General features: G+C 42.4%; 1 protein-coding gene across 2 annotated transcripts in view; it reads left to right on the top strand.

The window, feature by feature from the left end:
* The window catches only part of LOC139373688 (zinc finger protein 704-like), a 98,558-nt gene that overhangs the window by 1,339 nt on the left and 77,148 nt on the right, over positions 1-20,071 (top strand). Inside the window, exon 2 of one of the 2 annotated variants that reach the window (XM_071114531.1) lies at positions 3,177-3,397. In XM_071114531.1, coding sequence (XP_070970632.1) covers positions 3,177-3,397 — 221 coding nt within the window. The remainder of the gene's footprint in view (positions 1-3,176; positions 3,398-20,071) is intronic. The other variant, XM_071114532.1, reaches the window with a different exon arrangement.

Here is a 20,071-nt window from a genome sequence, read left to right on the forward strand (position 1 = left end):
GGTACATTGTGTTCCCAAATATCAACATGTATTCCTTCCTGTTATGAGAGTGACCTCATTGCCTGCCTTTAAAAGTTCCAGCTTGATGGTGTCACATGGTTTCACAACAAAGATGGTCTGGTGAGGCTGCCTGCTTGGTGGTCCCTTATAAAAACCGCTCCTATGATGAGAGGGGAATGCATGTGACTGTGTTGGATAATGTAGCCTATAAATACGTATTGGGGGTTTGATCCAAGCAATGGGGTCATAGTTCAGTGACTCGAATGGGAAAACAGGCATATGGATACAGTTTCAAAACAGCAAATGTAAACATCTTCATAAAGGCATGACAGATTCATGACAGCATGGGTATTCATAGGACACAACCATGTTTTATAAACAAACCCATTCTATTATGCATAGTCAGAATGCAAATAGTGGTCAAGTACTGTTCCATAAAGAGAAATGTAAGTAGTACGTCTGCATGAAGGCACGACAGAAATGCAGGATGCCATAGCCAGCGCCTCCTAGCAACCACAACAGATAAACAAGCCATAATAACCATTCCATTTATAGTCCGATTGTAATTTTTAAGTAATAGTTCTCTAACAGAATGGTAGCTTCCCTCAGCACCGCTCAATCTTCTAAAAGTAGAAAGACAAGACATGGATAGAATCAGGGGACGGAGGAGAGTAGGGGTCAGAGGCTGGCGGGGGGAGAGGCTGGCGGGGGGAGAGGCTGGCGGGACAAGAGGAAGGGGTGAGAGGCTGGCCGGAGGATAGGAACGGGTGTGAGAGATGTTTAACTGAAGAGGTTCACATCTCCTAGCAAGCAGTTGCTGTAGCAGCTGTAGTAACAAAGCATGGCTTGGAGAGAGAAGGGCACGGCTTGGAGAAGAATCTGGAGCTCTGGCAAGGTGCCCAGAATGCCAAATGAGCACCATTCACTTTAGAGGAAGGAGGAGTGGATGGAGGGAAAAGGGGACACAACCAGGGAGGGGAGGTGGGAGAATGCCACTTGTTGTTATAAAGGAAGGAGGTATAGCATTGACCGACTGACTGCCATTTTATGCGGCTCCCACACAGACAAAGGCATGTGTTGTTTTCAGTTGATTTGACATCAGACATCCTAACTGAAGCTAACTGACTGACTCTTTGTTCATCAGCACATTGCTCCTCATTGGTTGGTTGGCCACCATTTGCCTGCATGTCATACGACGGGGCCATGTTTAGATTCCTTCATGATGGATAGATGAGTAATCAGATGGGAGAGAGAGAGTCCGGTTCGGTTGGCTTGTGCTTTGCCAAAATCATTCACCAGGCAGTGTAGCCAAGGCAAGGCCTCCCCTTGCTTTGAGGGAAGGATCATGGATCCTGCCATCAGAGGGCTGTGTTGGTGAATGGAGAGCACTAATCAATATCCCGACTGTTGCATTTGGCTATTGTAAGCTGCAGTGACGTGATGGTTCAGAGAATGAGATCAACATGGCTAACTAGGCTACATCACCTGACACATTGAGTGTTTTAAACCAATCAACTACTTCATGACCGTGCTCCTGATCTCCTCTTGTTTACTGTATAGTCTACTGTGTAGCCATACATATCAATGGAAGTTAAACTGTAATAACATTGCATGTTTATTTTACTCCAATAATATTGAATGCTCTGAAAGCTATATAAGCAAAATATTTATTTTCTTTATCCTGGAGCGAAGCCCTCCCCATTAGGTTAATTCACATCCTTCTATGTACATATAACCTGTAATCCATGTAAATCTCCCGAATTCTACAAATATATATATTTTTGAAATATTATTATTAAAATCTTTAAAAGCACTGTTTGATGATTTTTTAAAATCCGAATACATTTGATAATATATAGCCTAATCTTTGAACAATGCATCACATGAGTTGAACACAAATACCATTAGGATGAAACCAAGTATTCCATGACTCCTGAGCTATTGTCAATTTATGATGCATGAAAACTTCTTTACTTTTGGCCTAATAGAGGTGAAAAACCTCATGCCTAAAGGAAGAACATTAATTGTGTGTGTGTGTGTGTGGTGTGTACAGCATGGTAGCTTGTTAAACTTACATTATTAATCTCCTGAATTTAGGAGCTGCGAGACAGTTACCCCACATTGAAAACTCATATGACACGTGCAACTCAACTTACATTTTATGGTCGATTTGGCTAGCTCTGCAATTTCCTGCCATGCATGAAATACCATAATTCATAGGGCTGTAAAAGGAAGCTATGGAGATTGTTTTGGTTATAGTCAAATAACGGGTCTAGGTAACAGTTAATCTTTCTCTTAGTTCAGATAATCCATCTTGTTGTTTCACTCAAAGTCCTGTTTTCAGAAAGGCTTTCTCGCTTGTTAAATGTTTGCTCAGCCAGGTTTTTATAGATGATAATCCATATTTTACCTCATTAATCTAAGCCAACTGTTCAAAACTGTGTCTGATCGACTGACTGGGTGTTTCCTGTAGTTTTCTCTTCAGTTGAGAACTGATCGTGTTCGTGTGTTTTGGAGATGAGGATCTCCATCCCACTGTAAATCTGTATGGGCATATTGTCCTTCAACGCTCTGCTGGTGCAGTTAGCCATGTGTATCTCTCTCTCTCCCTGCCCTTTCCGATTGTGTGTGTGTTCACCGTGCATGTCTGGATGGTTGACGTCTTTATTTAAGGTGTGCCCAAAAACAAGTGTGCACGGCATGCTACACACACGCAATCTGTTGCCGTCCCGAGTTATTTTGTGTGTGTGCTGCTTCGCTTCACATGATTGTTTCCACGGGGTAGTGGTTTACAGAATGTCAGGGGAGATGCTTGCTTGTGCAAAAGGGAATGGCTGTTATCACCACCGGGGCACTGCAGCAACAAGAGCAGCCACCTTCAGGGGCTTTCTCACACAAACAAAGAGAGTCCGGACTTTGACATATTTGAAAGTCAAACGCCCTCCACTGGTAGCATACATCCTGTTGGTGTTAGCTCAACGCTAGCAGCACTAGCAAACTGTCTGTACATGTGAGTATTTGCTAGAATGACAAAGGAGAGACTGGAAGGCAAATATGTAGTGAGATTTCGCATATTTATTTTATTTCCACATACAAACCCTCTTAGGTTCTTGCCTCCCAGAGTCCCAGTCTTTACTCTTCTGTATTGATCCAGTCATATCTGTTGTCCTCTGCAGCAGAGCTCCAGTAACGGCCGGGGGGACGGGACTCCACACCAGGGCCAGAACGGGGAGGCCAACTCCCTGAGCCCAGATGCGGTGGAGGGGGAGCGGGCAGTGGATGGCAGGAGGACAGGGCGCACCTTGGAGGGTCCTGAGAGGGACCACACCCGCTCTGTCTCCCTGCTGGACCAGAAACGTAAAGTGGTGTCATCCAGCATCGATGTGCCCCATGCCAGGTAAGACAGACAGTGTGTATGTGTGTTATTGGGTGTTTGGGCCGATGGTTCGTGTGTTTCTGTTTGGTGTGTAAAAGTATTGCTTCCGTGTCTTCCTTACTGAGTTCGAACCAGGGTCCCTCTGAACCCATCAACACTTTTCAATCATTGCGCCACAACTGCTACATCGCTAGCCATTTCACATAGGTGTGTGGTGTGTTATGGGATTGGTGTTTGATTGCAGGAGTTTTTGGTTAGAGTTTCTTTGTGCTACATGTATGTGATATACACTGAGTGGACAAAACATTAAGAACACTTCCTTATATTGACGTGCACCCCCCCTTTTACCCTCAGAACAGCCTCAATTCGGGGCATAGACTGTACAAGTTGTTAAAAGAGTTCCACAGGGATGCTGACCCATGTTAACTCCAATGCTTCCCACAGTTGTGTCAAGTTGGCTGGATGTCCGTTGGGTGGTGGACCATTCTTGATACACACGAGAAACTGTTGAGCCTGAGAAACCCAGCAGCTTTGCAGTTTTTGACACTCAAACCGGTGCTACCATACCCTGTTCAAAAACACTTAAATATTTTGTCTTGCCCATTCACCCTCCCTCTGAATGGCACACATACACAATCCATGTCTCAAGGCTTACAAATCCTTCTTTAACCTGTCTCCTCCCCTTCATCTACACTGGTTGAAGTGGATTCAACAGTGACATCATTTAGGGATCATAGCTTTCACCTGGATTCACCGGGTCAGTCTGTCATGGAAAGAGCAGGTGGTCTTAATGTTTCGTACACTCAGTGTACTTAGGTGTGGATGGATCGATGACGATGGACTGAAATTCAAATCTGATCTGTTAAACTATATGATCCGTCGCCTTTAAAGTGCTTTAACAGGGACCAAGAGGTTTGCATATGGCTTTAATATATATGACCATGTAGGCATTACACTGCTGTGATTCAATACATCTACTACAATCAAATATATTCATAATAAAGAAAACCTGCACATTTTTCCACCAGTGGTCTGTTTCCACCAAACAGACTTGTTGCAGATAAGTCTGTGCGTGATGACGTAGTGCACACAACATGTTTTCATGTACCAAATTAAAGTTTAATGTGTTTCCATCGTATTTTCGACTCAACCGCTAGTTTTGTCACAAAAACTGTTGCATTAAATAGACAATGTGCTCTGGTCTTGACATCTGCACTCTAGCCAACAGCTTTGCAGATACAGTGCAGGTAGGCTAGTCTACATGATGAGATTATTATGGAGAAGAGGCAGAATAGTTTTATTTGTCAAACAGCAGTCAAGCATCGATCATCATGTCACCAGAATAAGACCCTCAATATTTTTGGAAAATCTGCATCAAGCTCATCACCCTGTGAAGTTCATCCTAATTTATTTAATCTGTTGCCTAATCAACTGCATGGCTTCCCGAGTCGTAATGGGAGGACCACACAACATACACTGTACACTACCTGTCAAAAGGTTTAGAACACCTACTCATTCAACGGTTTTTCTTTCTTTCTTTTTTTTACAATTTTCTACATTGTAGAATAATAATGAAGACATCAAAACTATGAAATAACACACATGGAATCATGTAGTAACCAAAATAGTGTTAAACAAATCAAAATGTATTTTATATTTGAGATTCTTCAAATAGCCACCCTTTGCCTTGATGACAGCTTTGCACACTCTTGGCATTTGCTCAATCAGCTTCACCTGAAATACTTTTCCAACATTCTTGAAGGAGTTCCCACATATGCTGAGCACTTGTTGGCTGTTTTTCCTTCACTCTGCGGTCCAACTCATCCCAAACCATCTCAATTGGGTTGAGGTTGGGTGATAGTGGAGGCCAGGTCATCTGATGCAGCCCTTCCTCACTCTCCTTCTTGGTAAAATAGTCCTTACACAGCCTGGAGGTGTGTTGGGTCATTGTCCTGTTTTAAAATAAATGATAGTCCCACTAAGCCCAAACCAGATGGGATGGCGTATCACTACAGAATGCCCTGAATTCTAAATAAATCAGTGTCACCAGCAAAGTATCCCAACACCATAACCCCACCTTTTCCATGCTTTACGGTGGGAAATACACATGCAGAGATCATCCGTTCACCCACACTGCATCTCAAAGACACGGCGGTTGGAACCAAAATCTCCAATTTGGACTCCAGACCAAAGGGCACATTTCCACCAGTCTAATGTCCATTGCTCGTGTTTCTTGGCCCAAGCAAGACTTCTTCTTATTGGTGTCCTTTATTGGTTTCTTTGCAGCAATTCGACCATAAGGTCTAATTCACACAGCCTCCTCTGAACAGTTGATGTTGAGATGTCTGTTACTTGAACTGTCTAAAGCATTTTATTTGGGCTCCAATTTCTGAGGAGGCTAACTCTAATGAACTTATTCTCTGCAGCGGAGGTAACTAATGAACTTATCCTCTGCAGCGGAGGTAACTAATGAACTTATCCTCTGCAGCGGAGGTAACTCTAATGAACTTATCCTCTGCAGCGGAGGTAACTCTAATGAACTTATCCTCTGCAGCGGAGGTAACTAATGAACTTATCCTCTGCAGCAGAGGTAACTCTAATGAATGTATCCTCTGCAGCGGAGGTAACTCTAATGAATGTATCCTCTGCAGCAGAGGTAACTCTAATGAACTTATCCTCTGCAGCAGAGGTAACTCTAATGAACTTATCCTCTGCAGCAGAGGTAACTCTAATGAACTTATCCTCTGCAGCAGAGGTAACTCTAATGAACGTATCCTCTGCAGCGGAGGTAACTCTAATGAACGTATCCTCTGCAGCGGAGGTAACTCTAATGAACGTATCCTTTGCAGCGGAGGTAACTCTAATGAACGTATCCTCTGCAGCGGAGGTAACTCTAATGAACGTATCCTCTGCAGCGGAGGTAACTCTAATGAACGTATCCTCTGCAGCGGAGGTAACTCTAATGAACGTATCCTCTGCAGCGGAGGTAACTCTAATGAACGTATCCTCTGCAGCGGAGGTAACTCTAATGAACGTATCCTCTGCAGCGGAGGTAACTCTAATGAACGTATCCTCTGCAGCGGAGGTAACTCTAATGAACGTATCCTCTGCAGCGGAGGTAACTCTAATGAACGTATCCTCTGCAGCGGAGGTAACTCTAATGAACGTATCCTCTGCAGCGGAGGTAACTCTAATGAACGTATCCTCTGCAGCGGAGGTAACTCTGGGTCTTCCATTCCTGTGGCTGTCCTCCTGAGAGCCAGTTTCATTATAGCGCTTGATGGTTTTTGCGACTGCACTTGAAGAAAAAGTTATTGAAATGTTCCGTATTGACTGACCTTCATGTCTAAAGTAATAGACTGTTGTTTTCTCTTTGCTTATTTGAGCTGTTCTTGCCATAATATGGACTTGGTCTTTAACCAAATAGGGCTATATTCTGTATACCCCCCTACCTTGTCACAACACAACTGATTGGCTCAAACGCATTAAGAAGGAAAGAAATTCCACAAATGTACTTAAGGCACACCTGTTAATTGAAATGCATTCCAGGTGACTGCCTCATGAAGCTGGTTGAGAGAATGCCAAGATTGTGCAAAGCTGTCAAGGCAAATGGTGGCTATTTGAAGAATCTCAAATATCAAATATATTTTGATTTAACACTTTTGGTTCCTACATGATTCCATATGTGTTATTTCACTATTATTCCACAATGTAGAAAATAGTAAAAATAAAGAAAAACCCTTCAATGTGTAGGTGTTCTAAAACTTTTAACTGGTTGTGTGCGTATATACACAAAAGTATGTGGACACCCCTTCAATTTAGTGGATTTGGCTATTTCAGCCACACCCGTTGCTGACAGGTGTATAAAATCGAGCACACAGCCATGCAATCCCCATAGACAAACACTGACAGTAGAATGGCCATACTGAAGAGCTCAGTGGCTTTCAACATGCCACTATCATTGGATGCCACCTTTCCAACAAGTCAGTTTGTCAAATTTCTGCCCTGCTAGAGTTGCCCTGATTAACTGGAATTGCTGTTATTGTGAATTGTAAATGTCTAGAAGCAACAACGACTCAGCCGCGTAGTGGGAGGCCATACAAGGTCAGAGAACGGGAACGCCGAGTGCTGTAGTGTGTAAATTATCATCTGTCCTCAGTTGCAACACTCACCACTGAGTTACAAACTGCCTCTGGACGCAATGTCAGCACAAGAACTGTTCATTGGGAGCTTCATGAAATGGGTTTCCATGGCCCAGCAAGCCTAAGATCACCAAAAGCTCATCTCCATTGGACTCTGGAGCAGTGGAAATGTGTTCTCTAGAGTGATGAATCACGGTTCACCATCTGGCAGTCTGACGGACGAATCCGGGTTTGGCGGATGCCAGAAGAACACTTCCTGCCCGGCTGTGTAGTTCCGACTGTATAGTGTCAACTGTAAAGTTTGGTGGAGAAGGAATAATGGTCTGGGGTTGTTTTTCGTGGTTCGGGCTAGGCCCCTTAGTTTGTCTAGATGGGGGTGGAAGAACTTGACTGGCCTGCACAGAGCCTTGACCTCAACCCCATCGAACACCTTTGGGATAAATTGGAACACCGTCTGTGAGCCAGGCCCAACATCAGTGCCCGATCTCACAAATGCTCTTGTGGCTGAATGGAAGCAAGTCCCCGCAGGAATGTTCAACATCTAGTGGAAAGCCTTCCCAGAAAAGTGGAGGTTGTTATAGCAGCAAAGGGGTGACCAACTCCATATTCATGCCAGTGATTTTTGGAATGAGATGTTCGAGCAGCTGCCCACATTATTTTGGTGATGTAGTGTATCATTGCGTGACTCCACGTTTACTTCGATTTGATGGTTATTATTATATCAGTATTTGAGCATGAAGGCATTTCAACATAATTTTACCAACACAAAAAGATCCCACCATGTGGAACGAACATTCTGTCTGCATTTAGAGAATTGTACCGAAACGACTTGTTTCCATCACAGCTGTCCCATAGCCGCAAGAAGTATTGGTGCTGAGGGTGCTGCAGCACCCCACTTTTTAAAGTAGTGCACTGGGCCGTTGTTACTCCTTTTATGAGCAGACAAAAAGGGGTTAGTGAGACAGAGCGAGGGCTCTGTCCCAGTTTAAAATAATGGGATGTTGGCACAACCTGTATCCATAGGTCATTAGTTCAGAACACACACACACACTAATAATATTAATCTCTGCAGACCAACAACAGCTTTAGATTATAAAGGCATTGATCCCTGAGAGGTGAGTTACCAACCACAGATATGTTCAGAATAGGCATTAAATTCTGCATAACAACAGTAATCACTCACATATATGGAAGTACCCAGCGAGACCCACTCCTAGAAAAAAATATAAAATACATCTCGACAGTATAAACAACCTACAGGTTCTGCCTTTACTGGCACACATACACACACTGAGAGGCACTTTATAAATAAAACTGCATCCCAAATGGCACCCTATTCCCTAGTGTAATAGTTTTGACCAGGGCCCATAGGGCTTTATATCGGGAGTAGGGTACCATTTGGGACAGATCCTATAGTGGAGGTTTTAGCTCAGTATGCGGTTATTGTTTCTATGTGGTCAACAAACTGCTTTTTCCAAGCTCCCAACTCCAGAGCAATTAAATGTGAATGAGTGTCTTCTTGGCTGTGAAATGTAGTCTAATAAAAGAAAGACACACTTTTACCATTAAATGGCAAACACTCATGTACTATAAACTATATGGTGTTATACGCCAGGCATTATTTCTCTATTAGACGGTAGATGGCGGAAATCGATTTGGAAGCCGTTGTAAAAGTACAATAAAAACCAACATACGCATGCACACACCATGCAGATCCATGCAGTTTTTCGACTCATTGATTGATTGTATTATTTGTTGAACTATTGATTTGGCTCTCAAAGTACTTGTCTATCTTCAACCATTTTAAAGTAAAAATATCTTTGTTCAGATTTAATTTATTTTATGGATGAGCCAAGGAATTTTTGATAATTGCCCTTTTGCAAAGGAGCAGTGATTTTAAAATAGATATTTCTGTTGGCATCACTGGATAGCTTATTGATCATCTCGATACCTGTGTCTCTTCAGCTGGTTAATCCTCTCCCATGTGAGCGCATACAGCTATTAATCCATATCCAACTAATGATATGGTATAGAGCAGGATATTGTATCAGGGAGATTATCTAGTGTGTGCACATAAAAAAAAAATATATATATACACACACACACACACACAGTGTGGCAAAAAAAGTGTTTAGTCAGCCACCAATTGTGCAAGTTCTCCCACTTAAAAAGATGAGAGGCCTGTAATTTTCATCATAGGTACACTTCAACTATGACAGACAAAATAAGAAAAAATCCAGATAATCACATTGTAGGATTTTCAATGAATTCATTTGCAAATTATGGTGGAAAATAAGTATTTGGTAAATAACAAAAGTTTATCTCAATACTTTGTTATACCCTTTGTTTGCAATGACAGACGTCAAACGTTTTCAAACGCATGCTTCACAGTAGGTATGGTGTTCTTTGGATGCAACTCAGCGTTCTTTGTCCTCCAAACACGACGACTTGAGTTTTTACCAAAAAGTTCTATTCTGGTTTCATCTGACCATATGACATTCTCCCAATCTTCTTCTGGATCATCCAAATGCTCTCTAGCAAACTTCAGATGGGCCTGGACATGTACTGGCTTAAGCAGGGGGACACGTCTGGCACTGCAGGATTTGAGTCCCTGGCGGCGTAGTGTGTTACTGATGGTAGGCTTTGTTACTTTGGTCCCAGCTCTCTGCAGGTCATTCACTAGGTCCCCCCGTGTGGTTCTGGGATTTTTGCTCACCGTTCTTGTGATCATTTTGAACCCCACGGGGTGAGATCTTGCGTGGAGCCCCAGATCGAAGGAGATTATCAGTGGTCTTGTATGTCTTCCATTTCCTAATAATTGCTCCCACAGTTGATTTCTTCAAACCAAGCTGCTTACCTATTGCAGATTCAGTCTTCCCAGCCTGGTGCAGGTCTACAATTTTGTTTCTGGTGTCCTTTGACAGCTCCTTGGTCTTGGCCATAGTGGAGTTTGGAGTGTGACTGTTTGAGGTTGTGGACAGGTGTCTTTTATACTGATAACAAGTTCAAACAGGTGCCATTAATACAGGTAACGAGTGGAGGACAGAGGAGCCTCTAAAAGAAGAAGTTACAGGTCTGTGCGAGCCAGAAATCCTGCTTGTTTGTAGGTGACCAAATACTTATTTTCCACCATAATTTACAAATAAAGTCATTAAAAATCATACAATGTGATTTTCTGGATTTTTTAAAAATAATTTTGTCTGTCATAGTTGAAGTGTACCTATGATGAAAATTACAGGCCTCATCTTTTTAAGTGGGAGAACTTGCACAATTGGTGGCTGACTAAATACTTTTTTTGCCCCACTGTATATATACTTTTATTTGAATCCACCAATCAAATTGACATCCAAAACATTTCAAAGGTCCCTGTGTGCATGGACACTCAAGGGTACAGAAAACACCACCTTCTGCAAACCACTAGACTGCCCATGAGAGCTGAAACAGAGCAGCACCTAGCCAACTGCTTTGCCCTAGTCTTTGGCAGGCTCGCAATCACACACACATACACATACAGCAAGCCTGCAGCCTCTGGTCAGCTTTATTTCAGCTGAACTGTGCCTAAAACAACCTCCTGTATGTGTGTTAAATAACTGGCATATCACTTAAGGCTGTACTCAGTCTATGTATGGTATGTCCCACGCCAATATATGTTCCGTAGTCTTTTCATCTAGTTATCTTCTTTCTCCTGAGCAATTGACTTATTTCTTGAGAAAGAATTGTATACAGTAGGGTTGACAGCCATTGTCGATAAACATAAACTGTGGTTTAGCATATTTGAACTTGACTGCACCGCCTGAGTCTGGCAGCTAGCAACAGCGCAGTGAGCACACAGCAGGGCAACAAAATGATTTGTGTCATGCACAAAGTAGATGTCCCAACCGACTTGCCAAAACTATAGTTTGTTAACAAGAAATGTGTGTAGTGGTTGAAAAAAGACTCCAACCTAGGTGTATGTAAAGTTTGACTTCAACTGTAACAAGGCAAAAAAATTAAGAACAAATTCTTATTTACAAATTCTTATTGGCCGGCTTACCCCGGCCAAACTCTAATGAGGATGACGCAGGGCCAATTGTGCGCCAACCTATGGGACTCTCAATCACGGCCAGTTGTGATACAGCCTGGAATCGAACCAGGGTCTGTTGTGACACCTTTAGCGCTGTGCCACTCGGGAGCCCTTTCAATAAGCAAATGAGGAGTCGGTGTTAGTTGTCTCACAAACAACTTTTATTTACAAATTGTGCATTTATATAAAAGTCAACAACAACCAGATACATTTTTAGCCTGTAACACTTGAATTAACTTTGGTTTAGGCTAAAAACGAATAGCCAGATTAGGATATGTCTCTTGCCTATCAAACTGTACAAATCCTAAATATATGTTACAAAATAAATAATTTAGCCTAACACAATAAGTATGAAAATAACTAATTATTGCAAAAAAAATTGTAAAGAGTGAAAATAATTATTTAAAGTTTTGACAATGTTTTAGCCCAAATGTTGTCTTTCGAATAAGATGCTTCTGGATTTGAATATAGGTTACATTTACAAAAAAAAGTGCAATGAGGAAGCATTAGATCTAGTTGTTTTTACCATGTCTTATGTCAAAGGTTTCTGCCAAGGAACACTAGCATGTTCACCATTTCTGCCTCAGGGTAGTGAACTCTGTAGGATGATGGACTTGTAAATGTTGATGGAGGTTTGTAGTCTGTCCATCCTTCTCCTTGATAATCATTTATCATATTCTTTAAGTGACTTGGGTCAGGTCTGCTGGCTCACCTTTATCATTCATCCTGAATCCAAAGAACATGCCAAACAGGCGAAGACGAGAACGCGCCAAACAGGCGAAGACGAGAACGCGCCAAACAGGCGAAGACGAGAACGCGCCAAACAGGCGAAGACGAGAACGCGCCAAACAGGCGAAGACGAGAACGCGCCAAACAGGCGAAGACGAGAACGCGCCAAACAGGCGAAGACGAGAACGCGCCAAACAGGCGAGGACGAGAACGCGCCAAACAGGCGAGGACGAGAACGCGCCAAACAGGCGAGGAGATGTTTTTCTTCCCACCAAGTCAGCCATTGTCATTTTTCTGATTTTTAACTAAGGCAGGCTGTGCTGCAGCAACTAAGTAAAATCCCGCCACTTTTCACCTTTTTTTACCAGTCTGAAACTGAGAGAAAGTAGCCTACTGGAAGAAAAAATATCACACATGCTCTTTCCCAGATGATCAAGATGAAATGACTGGCCTACACTTGATACAGCTATAAAATTCATTTTTAAAAGGTAGGCTAATATAACTGATATCTGAGTATTTTTATGGACAAGAGAAACAGTCCTACCGATTTTAGAAAATCATTCTGCAGCCTAGACGAAAAATAACTAGGCCTGACACTGTTTAGATTTGATGACGTTATTGGTAATTTTTGTAACAATTGAAATAAGAACCTTAGTGTTCAGTAGATAGATGGTGAGAGCAGAATCCTCCCTTGTAGTTCAGAGCCAGAATGCCCTTGAACAGTCTAAAAGGCTCTGAAAGGAAAAGTGCCTCGTAATTGAACACAATGTTTTGGGTAATTTGGCTTTCTAGGCTATGTCAACTTGCTTTAAACGTGTAAACCGATCTAGCCTGGTTGGTTTCTGTGCTGTGGTCTCCTCTTCCCACAGTGCATGGTGTGTTATGTTTCAACAGTCTCAGATGGGAACAGATAGTGTCTATAAATGAAATAATATGATAGGTTTGTTGTGAAACTGTAATGGTTAAATTCTCTCATATTCATGTTATTTTCTACAAGTTGGGTACCCTGAAGTCCAGCAGCCAACTCGTTCCTTTGTGAGGGGCATTCTAGAATATGACTTTGCCCCCAATCCCAAGCAGGTTTCAATTCATCACTCAAAAGAAGATATTGTCTCCTCCTCTTACTGGGGTGTAGGCTAGGCTACAGTGTCTCCAGCTCTCTGTCTAATAGCTTAATCCCTCTCAGACTGAAATGAATGAACGTGGAGTGGAGAGATACCATTCTGACTGGGGCTTCAGTAGGAACAGCTTCAAGTTCCTGTTCCTTTCGCCTGGCTCCCTCCGTGACCTCTCCTGAGCGCAGGACCATTATTGCCTTCAGATTAAGATCCATTGCACACGGCTGCACACCTGTGACCAATTTCTGCTGCAAACGCTGAATGCTTTCTGCGGGAATAAATGGTTCTGCCACCACCACAAAGTAACCGTTAGTAATGTTTATCCTGTATTGGAGACTAGAGGGAAGGATGGAGGGGGGACTGAGAGCAAGAAATGGAGAGAGAGAGAGAGGGACTGAGAGAGATGGAAAGAGGGGGAGAGATTGCCTGAGGATTTTTTTATTTTTTAGAATCAACTCCCCATAGGAATATGACCTTGAGGCTTTTAATTGCGTTTCTTTCAAAGTTGTGATTTACAAGGGAACTGACGCAATGTTTGCTGCTGGTGCTCCTGTCCACAGTAACCCACATAAGATGTTAACCTCAGTGGAGTAAAGACTTATGTGTGAGTACTGTAGTGGAGACACTATCTGGGGGTTAAATGACTGTAAAGTACAGAAAAACATGTATGGTGTTGGTTATGTTTACTACGCCCAAAGGGCTCTGACAGTCTTGGTACCTTTTTCATTTACACACATACGGCTATTCTGTACATCTAAATGTTTGTAGTCATTTAGCAGACGTTCTTATGTAGAGCAACTTACAGTGAGTGCATACATGTTCATACTTTTTCATACGGGTCCCTTGTGAGAACCCCACAACCCTGGCGGTGCTACTCCGTGCTCTACCAACTGAGCCCCACTGGACGTCTCATTATTATATCGAATAGCTTTGCAAATCATTTACACCATTACACCACAAGTCTTCTGTCCAATCTCACATCTCACTCCTAAAATCAATGCTCTAGTAAGTCTACTATATGATGATTGACCTATTTTCCCTCCTGACTGCAACCAGTGCCCCGAGATACAGTTATATATGAGATGTTTCATTAAAACTGCTGTGTCTCACATCTTAAAATGTGGAACTGCTCACAAAGGAGGATTTAGCTTTCAGTTCTTGTTTATATTTAGGTATGCTTCAAATCAAATTCTGTATTACTCTCTTCCCCCAAAGGCTCTGAATGTACACTGAACAAAAATATAAATGCAACATGTAAAGTGTTGATCCTATGTTTCATGAGCTGAAATAAAATATCCCAGAAAAAGTGTTTCTCTAAAATGTGCACAAATTTGTTTACATTGCTGTGAGTGAGCTTTTCTCATTTGCCTAGATAATCCATATGCCTGACAGGTACAGTATGATCATTACACAGGTGCACCTTGTGCTGGGGACAAAAGGCCACTCTAAAATGTGCAGTTTTATCACACAACATAATGCCACAGATATCTCAAGTTTTGAGGGAGTGTGCAATGGGCATTGTCATGACTGTCCCTCGAGGATCCAGATGGGTCGGATCAGCTTTGCAGTGGATGACTTCGGCCAGACCCCCTCACCCGCAGAGGAGGGAGAAGGGAGCTGGTGGGGGGTTGACCGCTCACACCCTGTTGTAAATCAAGGAGAGAACATCCCTCCAATGTTCACACAGGAATGTGCCTTTGTCTACACAGACATTTTTCCGCCGAAACTCTTAACACGCTCTAAAGCGAAAACAGGAACAATATTTCTAACACAACTTTTTTTCTGGGATCTGTTATTTCAGCTTATGAAACATAGGATCAACACTTTACATGTTGCATGGTCAGAGGCGATCTAAAGAACAATAATGTAATTTCCATTATTTTTTGTGATGTCATTAAAAATGTTATAAAGGAAATACATTAACTTAAAGTAGACACACTACATGTACGAAGTTTCCATCCTCTTAGTTGTGTATGAAATGTGTTTTTGTTAAGAGAGGATGTCATCTTAGAAACTATAAGAGGAAATTGTTTCTCTAACGTTTTGTACAAGGAAGTAGTCACTGCTCCCTGAGTGAGGTCAGAGAAAGTATCAGCCTGGTGAACCGCCCCTTTTGAATGAACCGTATAAAACGATGGGTTAAGAATGAACATATCAGACCAGAAAGGCGTTGAGCTGCAGCTCATGCCCAAAGTGGTTTGTACTCTGAAATCTCAACACGTGGTAGAGGCGAGAAGCTCACCTCCTGGACATTCACTGGTACGGCTGATTAGCCCCACCAATGTGTCGGTGGAAACACCGTCCAACTGGCAACCGTGTCAGCATGCATGCACCCGGCCCGCCACAGGAGCCGCGAGAGCGCGATGGGACAAGTACATCTCGGCCAGCCAAATCCTCCCCTAACCTGGGCCAATTGTGCGCTGCCTCATGGGTCTCCTGGTCGCGGCAGGCAGCGACAGCCCTGGATCGAACCCAGGTCTGTAGTGACGCCTTAGACCTCTGCGACACTCGGGAGGCACTTTTCCTTTCTATGTGGATGTTTTTTTTTAGCAGTTGTTTAGTCTTGCTATTCTTTTGAGGGCCTTATGTTTTCCCTATTGCAGGAAACGGCCAATTGTAACGCGAGCTGGGTAAAGGACTGGTGGAAACAGATCGAAACTCTAAATTTGACAAATAGCCTTCTGGAGACTAATTGCTAACAGGGGAAGTGGAGTATAGTCTGAGGTGAAAAGAAGAGTGACTGCATATTATTGAAACAGCAGTCAGCCAGTGATCTTCAGGTTCAAGGCCTGGCCTCCTGACTTGGGTTCAAATACTATTTGAAATCTTCCATATATTTTTGGTATTTGCTCAAGTATGCCTGGAGGCAAAATGGACTGAATTTGCAGTTTTGTGACTTCTATTGGTTCCATTGCAACATGCAAGCTTAATTCATTACAGATGAGGTATTTGAACCCAGGTCTGACCTTGACCGAGATCTTTAGTTTTCAATAATGCAAGACAAATGATTTGCATGAAGGACCAGTTTTTTCACAGAACCTGCATAACCTGCAGTTTTTCTGCTCACAACCGGCTTTGACTTTTTAGTTCGACAAATGTTTTGTTATTGAACGCCTGATGAATATACATCAGTAAAATAACCCTTTTGGACTTTTGCTAAATGCTGGCATGTGCTGAACATGAACATGTAGGCTAGTAGTAAAAGATTAATGTTTCGATGAGTGTATCGGCCTAACTTCAAATCACCTGTTTCTAAGTCCAAACCAATCTGTTTCTTCTCTCTCTGTGTGGTGTGTGTGTGTGTGTTCTGGAATGGTACTGCATTGTGTTCTGAGTGTTTCACCAGCAGCCATGTGTTCCATCCACACTACAGGCCCAGCGCTGTAGCATAGCCAGCTCTCAGCCAGGGACAACGGCCAAAACTATTCTTTCCTCCTGAAAAAAGACAGACTTAAGGGACTATCGCATTATCGTCTGTTTTGATGAAGTGACTTTTCTTTTTGTTAATCTCCCCTTCGTTGTTTTTTACTACAGGATTTCATTTCTTTCTCTTCTTCTGGCACTGATGCAGTTGCCGGATATGTGCAAACTGCAAAGGGGGTTGGGTGGATGAATGTTGAAATGGAGAGGGAGCGAGGTTGTGTTTGTGTGTGGGGTTTGTGTGGTGGGCAGGCGGCTCAATGTAGCATCGGAACAATATGGTTTCTCAGCAGCAGAGCACGGCCACTCGGGCTAGCTTTTGCCAAAAAAACAAACAATTTGCTCCAGAGTGGATGATGGTTGACCGTGTTATTGCCATCTGAATGGAAAGCACTCCTCTCCTTTCAGCAGAGCACCCGAGTACTGCCAGGGTGGAAGTCTTCCAGCCAGCCCCAGTTCACATCTAGCTAACTTCTCAGAGGGAGAGAAGGGGAGAGAGGGAAAGAAAAATAGTCTCTTCACTAGTCCAGCCCTGGACTGCGCCACTACCCTCTTATCTGATTGGACATGGAGAGGTTCTGACTTTCTCAAGTCCTTCTGACTTTCTCAAACTTTACTGAGCAATGATTGAAATATTCTATACGCCGTATCTGATTGGCTCTGGCAGTAACATTCTGCTAGAACTACAGCAACATAATGCCAGTCGTCCCACATAATGAATGTTCCCCCTTTATTAGGAGGTGTGTGTGCGTGCTGATTGACAGACAGCGTGTGCGTGCTGATTGACAGTCTCTTCTTCAGCTACTGCTGTATGTTATGTTTCAACAGCTAGCTAGCAGGCAGCACACTTACCATGCTACTCATATGCACTACTGACATATTCATATTTTTAGAGAAATTAGCAGACAAAATAACAACTAGTAAGCAGTTGATTGTAAGCAGCTGACTGTATGCACTGACACACAGCACTGAGATGGCAACTTTTTGATGTACAATCTATTCAATTTCTCACTTGTTTTCCCCTCTTTCATGGGTGTTGTCATACCTGTCCTGGTTCTCCCTTCAACCACCAGGCTACACAATAAAACAAAGCTTTAATATATGTAGTAATCTGACGGTTGGTTTTGGTCAAGAAGAAAGATCTCGTCTGCCAGAAAACCGCCAATGAATCATAAAAACATATTTCATTCAGGAACAATGGAACTGTTTTCATTGTAGAATCATTCCAACACTCCACAACGGAACGTGAAGGCCATGAGAGAGAGCGACTGACTACCTGTGATGGTGTTGTGTTGGGAATTACATTGCCATGCATTGGAGTTTATATGCAAATTGGCAGTTGAATTAAATGTGGTGAGTTTAGTAGGTGTGAGGGTTGACATGCGTTATGGCATTCAGGCCAGTCAGTATACAATATAAAGCCTTGAGCAGGTGGCGCTTGAGTTGCCAAACCCCCAGCTGTGCTGTTTGTATGTTGGGCTGGGATCAACTTACTGTGGATTTATATTGTAGCCCACACACACACACACACACACACACACACACACACACACACACACACACACTCTCATAAGGGCCGTAAATAAGTCAGTGGGAAGGGACTAAAGGTTACATCTGTCAGCATTTTTTTGTCCCCTTGACAACGTCTGTTCTAGAAGTGTCTGTATTAATAATTTATCGCCATGACAACATAAATACCTGGATAATGTATTCAGTTACATCTAGAATGGTTGTGAGCATTACTAAAGATTATAATTTCAGGGGGTAGATCAGCTTTAATATTGAAGATAAATAGATTGTAGCTTCCATCAATGTAATTGTCTGGATCATTTCCAATCCCCCATATATTTTGGGGGATATAGATATATATCTATCCAAAATGTTAGTCCTGGCCTTATCTAACCTCCACCTCTCCCATCTGTTTCTGATGTCCATCCAGTTTAATTTATATTTGCCATATATTTTTAACTGTACTATTTCACAAAATTTCTTGACCTATATACATTTTACAGACCCCGTATGTTTTACATTTATTGTGTTGTTATTTGTCCCACCCTTCAGCTCCATTCAACCCTTCCTATCTCTTAACACCATCCATATTGGATTTCTATTTGACATATATTTTTCAACTGTGCTGTGATGCTTCACAAAAGTTCTGAACCTTTCTATTCTCATAGTTTCTACAGACTGTAAATTAAAATAGCATTGTTGCTAAAAGTATATTATTGATCGATTTGACTATGACTTTTCAAATCACCCAGTATTGCTATCTGCAGCATTAGCTCCAGGTAAATGTTGCAATTCTAAAGCCATTCCTGGACCTGTGACCAAAAACAAATGATCTAATGACTCTGCCTCTTCGCAGATAAATCTGCAGAGCTGGGAAGGTTGTATCCCCCATATACAGTTGAAGTCGGAAGTTTACATACACTTAGGTCATTAACTCGTTTTTCAACCAAGCCACACATTTCTTGTTAACAAACTATAGTTTGGCAAGTCGGTTAAGACATCTACTTTGTGCATGACATGTAATTTTTCCAACAATTGTTTACAGACAGATTATTTCACCTATCATTCACTGTATCACAATTCCAGTGGGTCAGAAGTTTACATACACTAAGATGACTGCCTTTAAACAGCTTGAACAATTCCAGAAAATTGTCATGACTTTAGAAGCTTCTGATAGGCTAATTGACATCATTTGAGTCAGTTGGAGGTGTTCTTGTGGATGTATGTCAAGGCCTACCTTCAAACTCCTAGAGATGAACGTACTTTGGTGCGAAAAGTGCAAATCAATCCCAGAACAACAGCAAAGGACTTTGTGAAGATGCTGGAGGAAACGGGAACAAAAGTATCTATATCCACAGTAAAACGAGTTCTATATTGACATAACCTGAAAGGCCGCTTAGCAAGGAAGAAGCCACTGCTCCAAAACCGCCATAATAAAGCCAGACTACGTTTTGCAACTGCACATGAGGACAAACATCATACTTTTTGGAGAAATGTCCTTTGGTCTGATGAAACCAAATAAAACTGTTTGGCCATAATCACCATTGTTATGTTTAGAGGAAAAGGGGGGGGCTTGTAAGCAGAAGAACACCATCCCAACCGTGAAGCACAGGGGTGGCGGCATCATGTTGTAGGGGTGCTTTGCTGCAAGAGGGACTGGTGCACTTCAGAAAATAGATGGCATCATGAGGCAGGACAATTATGTAGGTATATT

Source organism: Oncorhynchus clarkii, chromosome 18, assembly GCF_045791955.1.
Source record: "Oncorhynchus clarkii lewisi isolate Uvic-CL-2024 chromosome 18, UVic_Ocla_1.0, whole genome shotgun sequence".
Taxonomy (NCBI): Eukaryota; Metazoa; Chordata; class Actinopteri; order Salmoniformes; family Salmonidae; genus Oncorhynchus; species Oncorhynchus clarkii.